Raw genomic sequence first — 8,802 nt, forward strand, 5'->3', positions numbered from 1 at the left:
ATATCGTAGTGACGTGTTTGACACAAGTACATAAAATCAACGTTCGGCCTCAGTGAGCCAATGCACGGACGGCGACAAGTTACCGATACGGCTCTCGTCTACATAACGCCACGTTCACAATCTTCCAGACGGAAGTACCCTCTTAGATTCGCTAGATGATTACGGCTACGGCAAGGATATTTTAGTCATCACGCATTTAAAACACGCTAAATATCTAAACCGGAGTCTTGTCCGTTGAAGAACCTCATATCTCACTTCTCCTCTCTCTTCCTATCATCTCCGGCGGCGCCACCATGGCTATGGTTCTTGGAAATTTAGCTTTATTACTAGAAGTGGTTTCGCCTCGACCCGTAATTCCGGACCGGAAAACCCGCCCGGTAGCTATAGACGTTGTTTTGAACCTTCCGAAGAGGGATCCTTATACCTATGCTGCTTCTCTGGCCGGCAAGAGCTTCGAATCAGATGGCGAAGCGAGGAGTCAAAGAGTAGTGGCGAGAGCAAAAGCGAATTCCAAAGTGAACGGCGTGGATTTCGATAGCGATGAAGAGAACGGGAATGGGAACGGAGAGGGAGAAGAGGAGTATGATTGGGAGAAGGAGATGAGGAAGAGAGTAAAGGAGATTGAGGAGATGAGGGAGTTAGAGAAGAAGGCGGAAGAGTTGCAAAGCAAAGCGGAGGACAGTGAAAGTGAGGATCGAGAGGAGACTGAAGAAGAGAAGAAGATGAGAGTGAGAAAAGAGCTTGAAAAGGTTCCTTCTTTATCCATACAAAATCGTCTTTTAACAAAAAATAATAATAATATAGTTCATTTTGGCTGATTTTGGTTGATTATGGGAGAGCAGGTGGCTCAGGAGCAGGCAGAAAGGAGAGCAACAGCTCAGTTGATGTTTGAATTGGGGCAAAAGGCTTATGGAAAGGGCATGTATTCACGGGCCATTGAGTTTCTTGAAGCCGCACTCACAATCATTCCAAGGTCCACTTTTTTTGGTGGTGAGGTTGGATCTCTAACGACCGATATCTATTCACAGTTTACTATATTTTGATCACAGACTTAAATCAGAGAACTTTGTTATTATGTGATTGTTCAGATTCAAATATGGCTAGCCATGGCTTATGAGGCTAATAACCGCCATGCAGATTGCATTGCTCTCTATCAGCAATTAGAAAAGCAGCACCCTAGTGTCAGTATCCGACGCCAAGCTGCGGATCTTCGCTACATTTTGCAAGCACCTAAGCTCAAGATATCCCAGGAAGAGATGGTTACCATTCCGCTGATTGGTTCGAGTTATGACAGGTGAATTTTGCTGCTTTTTTTTTTTTTTTTTTTGTTCAACCATCTAAATTTATGATGTTTGGATGAATTAAAAAGTTCCTGGAATAGTGGGTTCTCTGTTCACATTGATAATAAATGAATTAAAAACAGTTTAATTTATACATTTTGAAGATTCCTAGCAACTTCTTAGATCATGTTTGGTGGAAGGCAATAAAACAAAATATTAATCGAAGTACTATAAATATATCACTGTTTACCGAACCAGCACTTAGTAAATCTTTAAGCTCCCGTGTAGTTTCTTATGTAGACTGCGTTGTGGTAGATTGATAATTCTTTTCAGGCTGTCGATAGTTCCCTTTTATCAACGCTGGCAGAAATGTTATGTTTGCCTTTCAGTTGAATGAGGGCTGCACTGCTTGTTGAGTGAGCCACATAGTTGGGTCTTGCTTTCTATATTAAAATTCTTTCGCTTACTATGGATGCCGACGGTGTGATATCTGTCCTGTCTAATTTTGTTGGTATCCAAGTGGGGCTGTTGAACTGCTACTAGTTTATGGTTGTGATCTTCATGTGGGTGTTTACGTTTCCATGGTCACATCTGTTTGGACACAACCAATGATTCAATAGAGAGAATAATCACTGCTTAAAGTATTCTGATAGAGTAAAGAATCTAGAGAGGCTGATTTTATGAGTTGATTATAGAAATGGAAAAGAGCAAATCTCAATGCTATTACTGCAGAAAAATAAGGAAGTCACCAGTGTTATAGCCGCTCAAAACACTAGTCAGTACTCATAAACAGAATAATTCCAATACAAGATAATTACTAGACAAATACCCTTCCACAGCTATGCTGCTGCTAACAATTCTAAATACAAACTGCCATGCCTTCTTCATTCCTTGCTCTCTGTTATTATAGGATCTGCCTCCCTGTATTTGAGAGATTTCCCTGCCTATGTGTTGCTGCTTGGTTCTTCCAGAATATTACGTTCCACTTGTTTTCCCTGGGCTTTTCTCCAGTACCCTGATCCATTTTCCCATATATTCCACCTTAATTGATAGTTTTGCATTCAACAATATAAGATTCTTACTCTTTTTGTTGTTCCGGTCATCTTATCTAGTCAACTCAAGTGGTGGTCAATTTTCCCGTTTTGATTTCTATCTATTTGCATCAAATTAATGTTGCCTTATATAATTAGTTTGTTTTCCATTTTCATATTTTCTGTTATGCCCTCTTACATATTTTGGTTCTTGGTCATTTTGGGTCGCCACATTTATAGTTCACTGGGGCTTGCCTTAAAGGTATTTTTGTAGCTTCATCGTTTGCTATCATGCTGTTGGAATTGATTTCACATATTGCATATTAGGACTTTTCCAAAGCAAGACAGATTGTGATATGCCTAGAAACTATTATGAAGTCCTAATAAATGACGGATGCGGGGGTGCTTTTTGATGAATTGTCTGTTGATCCATGCATTCTAAAATCAGCATCAACTCTAAATCCATTTTTTCATGTATCTGCTGCAATGGAGGAAATATGTTTAGGCCAGAATTTCTCAATTTCATTTGAAGAGCCTCAAAGCACCTGCAAGTTGCAAATGGTTCATCTCTTTTCTTAATAGCTATGCTATGCACCCTCCTATTCCTAGAGCCTGTGCTTCATATTGCCTTTCCTGCGGTTTGAGTTTTGCCTAGCATTAGTCTCTTAGTTTTATGTTGTTTTTTCTCCATGTCTTAATAACAATAACAACCCTTAATTCTCATATCCTTCAGTTTATCTGATTGAGAAATGGCAATGCGGATTTATATACTGCAGCTACGCAGCAACATGGAGTGGCAAACACAAGGACAAGGATCAAAGGAGAAGTGGATCAACAACCAATCAACTTCCATCATCAAGGGACTATTTAGGGGACTTTCTGGTGTGGCGGCCTCCAACTGGACTTGAGAAAAACCGAACGTTTTGGTTAGCTTTAACATTATGGATGGGCTTAGTTGGAGCTGCCCTCTTTCTACAAAGATGAATCGTACAAAATAGACGCTACATTGTAATTGTTGGTTGTAATTGTTGGCTGTAATGTGTCCATTCGATTGTTTATGTGTTGTCAAAGTATCATTAAGCCATACGTATAAAGCAGAAAGAAATGTCGTTGATTAGTTTTACACCTGAACCTCTATTTTAAGGTAATTTTCTTTTGTGTTCATCTGCTATGAACTCCTCCATGATGGGACTGCACACTTATAATTGTTATTTATGCCATGCTCTGCATTAACCTGCCTTCCCATGGAGAAAAATTTTTTTTTTAATTTTTTTTTTACTTTTTAATTAGTCAAGGAGCTCGTGTTTGCCCCGCTTTAGCCAGATTATCATGGAGTCTATTTCTATGTTTTGCAACATTCGTAAATGCGAGATTGAAAATCCGAGTTGCATATTAAAATTAAAAGCATAGACAACTTATGCACATTAACATTAAATTAAATATACTAAAATTTTTGGAGTTGCCTTTATTTTGAAAATGTAGAAAGCTTATGTGTAGCTCTTATAAAGTTTTATGTTCAAGTCTTATCAGGCCTCTTATGGCGGGGATAGGCTTTTCAGGTGCCAGAGTTTTGTTTACCTTGTGAGAATCTTATAGAATCCAAATTTTTCTGCAACTAGATTAGAAGGACTAATGTTTCGGTTGGTTGGAATTAGTTCAACTGATACACCTATAATATTGTATAATTCCCCTGAAACTTAAAAGTCATTGACAACTCTTCCTTTTTCTTCAATTCTTGCGTTTCCCTTCACACTTCTAGGCGAAAATTGTTTCAGTATTGTTCTCTATGGAAACTACCTGTCCTTTCCATTTCCTTATCCTATCTTCTGCAACAGAAGCCTGCATTCATTTCACACAAAAATTTAATTAAATAGATTTTAATTTTTTGTTAATTCATTATATAAATATACAACAACAGAGCTTCAAAATGTAAAATACTGTACAGACAAATGAAAATGAATTACACTGTAAAATGTGGAAGTTACCTCTTTGCTCCAATTTGTTCTATAAACGATGAAGAAAAGGGCAAAAGTCTGTACCACATTCCCTGACATCATTCCAAACCAAATTCCCTGCAAATCCCAAAATAACAAAATTATCAGATTTAGGATTGATTTTAAATATATGAATTAAAAGACATCAAAGATTAAATTTAAGTTTAATATATTTTTTAACAATAAAAAAATTATAAAACAAGTAGCAATGGATTTTTATTTTCTTCTTTTTTAATGTGTTTCCTTCTGGCATTCTCCAAGTTTTGGTCTTCATGAAACTAAATAAATTATCAACAGTATTAATTCAAAGAATTGAGCATAAAAGAAAGAGTAAGAAATCGGAAAACACTTACATGAACACCCATATCAAGTTTGTAACCCAATATAAGACCCAGAGGAATCCCAAACACATAGTAACAAACTATGTTCACACATGCCATAATAGCTTGCCATCCTGCTCCAATAGCCACACCTTAAATATATATATATAAAAAGAAATTAAAAATAATAAAAAGAAATCCACAGTTTAAATAATAAGAACAAGTTGCTCATTGCAATGAGTTGTACCACAAAGAACAGGCTGAACATTGTTAATAACAACGGAAGTAGCTAGAAGTGGCGTTAGCTTTTTAACAAGTTCTTTGACTTGAGAATCCTTGGAAAACAAAGATGGATACTTGTTTCTCGTGAGGATGAGAATCACAGAGATGATGACACCAATCGTGAAGGATGATATAACAGCCACTGCTACTGAAAATTTTGCTGTTCTTGGGTGACCTGCGCCTAGTTCATTTGATACTCTTACACTGCATCAACATATTTCCTATATATCATAAATTATGAAATAGCTAGCTGTGTCTCTGCACATATAATAATTTTGGGAATTCATTCATTGCTCTCGGTGTACTAATTAAGAAGGATTACAGTTATTGCATTTTTCATATGCATAGATAAGACTTACATATACTCAATTAATCTATAAATGACACATTATATAAAGGCCATGTTCGTCAATATTAGTTATTCTAATAGCTGTTAACTATTTTAATAAGCTGTTAGTGGTTAACTGTTTATTCAACCTCTGAAAATTAAGAGAGTAACTTTTAATAAACCACTCTCCCAACCTCTAAATATTAGTGTAAATATTATATTACTGAATAATATAAATAAAAGAGATAGGATTTTAACTATAGTGATCAAAATCATGATAGAGCCTACGTAAAATTATAATTTATTCACTTTTTATTAGTTGGGTATACAAGGAAATACTTAAGGGCATCTGAGTGTACACACAATATATCTATAAATGCCATAAACATAAAATCATAATAGGGCCTGCTACTTATATTTATAATTTATTCACTTTCTATTGGTCGGAGATATATACACTCGAGTGCGTACAAGATTTTTCAGTTATATGTATATGAGCGGGTCTACATATGCATCGATTCGCTGATGAGATTCACCTATCATGTGGTTGAACTCGTGCATGTACACCTTATATATAAAAATTCATCATTTGATATGTATTTTTTATACTCTCATGTGTGAGTCCTTCCAAAAATTATAGAAAATGAATCCATGTGAATAAAAATAAAGCATTCTAAAATCTCTAAATTGGGTCGTGTATTAGTTAATTGCACAAGTTATATATAAACCAGTAACAAACCTTATAGCTGCATTCATTCCCAGAGACAACATGACCGTCCAACCGAAAATGTTCATGCTGCAATTCAATGGTTCATGCATGCCAATGAATATATTAAAACATAGAAATATACAAATCAACTTATAGAAATGGAATATATAAATCATCATGATTTCAAATTAAAACATTTTTTAAATCTCTCTGAGGAAATCTAGTCTAATCTAAAATATGATTCTATGAACGACAGATACATCTTGTAACTCGCAGACAGTTCTTGAAGCAAAGATGCTACATAAAAAAAATAATAAATTAAAATTCAAGAAACAAAAAAAAAAAACTAACCATATGGACAAGGCATCCACTGAAATCTCTGCGTTCTTTAAATATCCGGCAAAGATTATTAATGCCATATAATACCAAACTTCTACGCTGCACACACAGGTTTGAATGCAGTTATTAAAAATTATGCATATGATCTTTTGGTAAACTAAGCTAAAACAATTGCAAAAAGAAAAAAAAGGTATTATATAATAATTAAATATACACCCAATGAAGGCAAATTATTAGATTTTGCCCTACAAAGATTGCAAGGATGATAAAGTTTCTTCAGTTGAAAGTCACGGGTTTGAACAATGGAAACAGTTTATGTATATCAACTCTTTCAAGCGTAAAATGTTTCATGTATTGAATCACTTTTTTATATTATTCTTAATTTTTTTTCATACTTTAAACAAATTCAAAAATTTATTTAACAACATGATCATTATGAGGAATATGCAGGTTTCTAAAGGGAATAAGTGAGGAACTATTAATTATTGGACAGACAACTTTCCTTAGGTAGAATCCCAAGTGGGTATAAGCATATAACAGGAGTTGTCATGGAGGATTTGAATTTGCAAGTGTTTCATCACCTTATTCACCTCCACTAAAACTCTGTCTCTCTCGCTATTTATGCTTCCTTTAATTGATAGGAAATTAAAGAATATATTACTTAGAATGAGAGAATGGCGCACCAAATTCCATAAATTGATTTAATTTTGAAGCATATTAGGGCTTCCGTCCATGCATGGAAATCACTAAAAATGTTAAAAGGATGATAAGCATATTAATTCATTTGTTTGCATCTTTAATTTATTCCCTCTTCTAATTGTGTGCAAACAACAACCATCACAAAAGCATTGCCAAACATTTCCTTTTAAATGAATAATGCTGAAGCCCACACCATATTTGATTTATTGAAAAATGAAGAAATTTTAAAAATTTATATTTACTTAATTTATAATAAAAAATAATATATTTAAAATTTATTGTAATTTTAAATAATATATTATTAATTTATAAATTAATTAGATGTATATTCTTGAAAAATGACAGAACTTGATGACATTTGAAAATGAAATTTCCCCATAAGGAAGCTTAGCTGACTTAAACAAGCCGACCACGCGTGTTCGATTTTCCTGAGTTATTCTTACACATGTCATTCCTACTACATAAGATAAAAATTGAAATTAGGTGAAACTAACTTACCAAAGCATCACCGCAGATGCAAGAGACAACCTGACAAAACCCCACAGGTTTTGAAAGGCCTGCCATGAGAATCCATTCCAAGCTCGCCCGCAAGTTCCACTTACAATATATAGAAACTGAGACAAATCAACAAACCACCAAGAAGCATTTAACACCACCGCTGCTCCAACCAATCCCCACCTCAACTTTAGTATCAAAAGCCAGCTAAACAATGCATGCAAAACCAAGGTGGCTGCAGATATCAAGGCCATAGCTATCATCTTCCTTTGAGCCTGCAAGAATTTTGCCATGGGGAAATTAATTGAGTAAGCGAATAACTGAGGTATCATCCAGATTGAGAATATCCCTGCTGCCTTTGATATGGCTGCTTTCTGCCCAATTAGCTTCAGAATTTGAGTGGCGAATATATACAGCATGGAGAGAAGTGAGGCTGCGGTGCCGAGAATGACCCACGATCTTTGCATATAGATTCCCAGCATTTCCAGCTGCCCAGCTCCAAATGCTTGCCCACATAGCGTTTCAAGTGCACTTCCCATGCCAAGCTGTTTATTACCACTTATAAATCATCAGCGATTAATTTACAGCAACTTTGTAACCCAAAACTTACCTATATATACAAATGAAAATTCCAGTGAACATGCATGCACATTTATTACAGAAATAATATATGAATACCAGGGCACCGAAGGAAAATCCGGCGATGACAGAGTTCTCAATGGAGACAGCAGCGAGTGCCAGGGTGCCAACTTGACCGGAAAAGACTTGAGTGATGGCGCCGATGGAGTACTGGCAAAGGGAGGTGAACATGGCAGGGAAGGCGAGGTACCAGAGTTTCTTGGACTCCCTGTAGAATTCTCTGAAGAAAACGGGGATGGTGTTGATAGGAGGGATATCATGGGCATCAGGGACAGAAGAATTAGGGTTTGTTGTTGATATGGCAAGTGAGTGTAGTTCGTCTTGATCCTGGTGATGGTATAGGTTTCTGTCTTGGCTTGAATCCTCCATGTCGAAGAGAGGGAGAGATGGTTTTCTTTTTCTTTTCTTTTTCAAACAGAGGAGTATGAAGTCAGGATTGCTTAGAACCGTGCCTAATATATATAAAGCCCCACGTGGTCCCACCTGAATTCTGTTTCGGTGAAATAATTTTTTAGAAACAACTCGTATCCAAAATTTATTGGAATTCTCGTCTAATAGGCTCACAGAGGGATAAAACCCTTCTTCCCAAATTTTAAAGATACTCTATAAGTAAGGCTCAAACTGGAGACTACCAATTAAAGAGAAAGGACCCTACTCTTCTACCTCACCCCTTGGGGTTGTTTTGG

At 35.9% G+C, this 8,802-nt stretch overlaps 2 protein-coding genes across 5 annotated transcripts; one reads left to right on the forward strand and one right to left on the reverse strand.

The window, feature by feature from the left end:
- The first annotated feature begins 69 nt into the window (after positions 1-69).
- Positions 70-3,475, forward strand: LOC110640682 (uncharacterized). Of its 3 annotated transcripts, none has more exons than XM_021792092.2 (4): positions 70-749; positions 843-995; positions 1,089-1,294; positions 3,088-3,475. In XM_021792092.2, exons 1-4 carry the CDS (start codon positions 294-296, stop codon positions 3,293-3,295), a joined length of 1,023 nt encoding a protein of 340 aa, XP_021647784.2. In that variant the 5' UTR covers positions 70-293; the 3' UTR covers positions 3,296-3,475. The 3 variants fall into 3 exon arrangements, with proteins under 3 accessions (XP_021647784.2, XP_021647785.1, XP_058005681.1); XM_021792093.2 differs by having other exon boundaries at positions 135-749; positions 3,045-3,189; XM_058149698.1 differs by lacking the exon at positions 3,088-3,475 and adding an exon at positions 2,639-3,012 and having other exon boundaries at positions 135-749.
- A 426-nt stretch (positions 3,476-3,901) lies between these two features.
- LOC110640681 (protein DETOXIFICATION 29) lies at positions 3,902-8,599 on the reverse strand. 2 transcript variants are annotated; one of them, XM_021792090.2, is made up of 8 exons: positions 8,156-8,597; positions 7,481-8,022; positions 6,296-6,382; positions 5,975-6,031; positions 4,873-5,111; positions 4,659-4,777; positions 4,297-4,383; positions 3,902-4,150 (listed from the first exon to the last, which is right to left on the reverse strand). In XM_021792090.2, exons 1-8 carry the CDS (start codon positions 8,483-8,485, stop codon positions 4,067-4,069), a joined length of 1,545 nt encoding a protein of 514 aa, XP_021647782.2. In that variant the 5' UTR covers positions 8,486-8,597; the 3' UTR covers positions 3,902-4,066. The 2 variants fall into 2 exon arrangements, with proteins under 2 accessions (XP_021647782.2, XP_021647783.2); XM_021792091.2 differs by lacking the exon at positions 5,975-6,031 and having other exon boundaries at positions 8,156-8,599.
- Between the last annotated feature and the right edge of the window lie 203 nt (positions 8,600-8,802).

This window comes from Hevea brasiliensis, chromosome 7, assembly GCF_030052815.1.
Source record: "Hevea brasiliensis isolate MT/VB/25A 57/8 chromosome 7, ASM3005281v1, whole genome shotgun sequence".
Classification (NCBI taxonomy): Eukaryota; Viridiplantae; Streptophyta; class Magnoliopsida; order Malpighiales; family Euphorbiaceae; genus Hevea; species Hevea brasiliensis.

Coding starts and splice junctions, on each gene's coding strand:
- LOC110640682 (XM_021792092.2), top strand. CDS start 294: ATGGCTATGGTTCTTGGAAATTTAGCTTTATTACTAGAAGTGGTTTCG. Junction 996..1,088: donor CCACTTTTTTTGGTGGTGAG/GTTGGATCTCTA, acceptor GTGATTGTTCAG/ATTCAAATATGGCTAGCCAT. Junction 1,295..3,087: donor ATTGGTTCGAGTTATGACAG/GTGAATTTTGCT, acceptor TATATACTGCAG/CTACGCAGCAACATGGAGTG.
- LOC110640681 (XM_021792090.2), bottom strand. CDS start 8,485: ATGGAGGATTCAAGCCAAGACAGAAACCTATACCATCACCAGGATCAA. Junction 8,023..8,155: donor GATTTTCCTTCGGTGCCCTG/GTATTCATATAT, acceptor GGTAATAAACAG/CTTGGCATGGGAAGTGCACT. Junction 5,112..5,974: donor GGAATGAATGCAGCTATAAG/GTTTGTTACTGG, acceptor ATGTTGATGCAG/TGTAAGAGTATCAAATGAAC.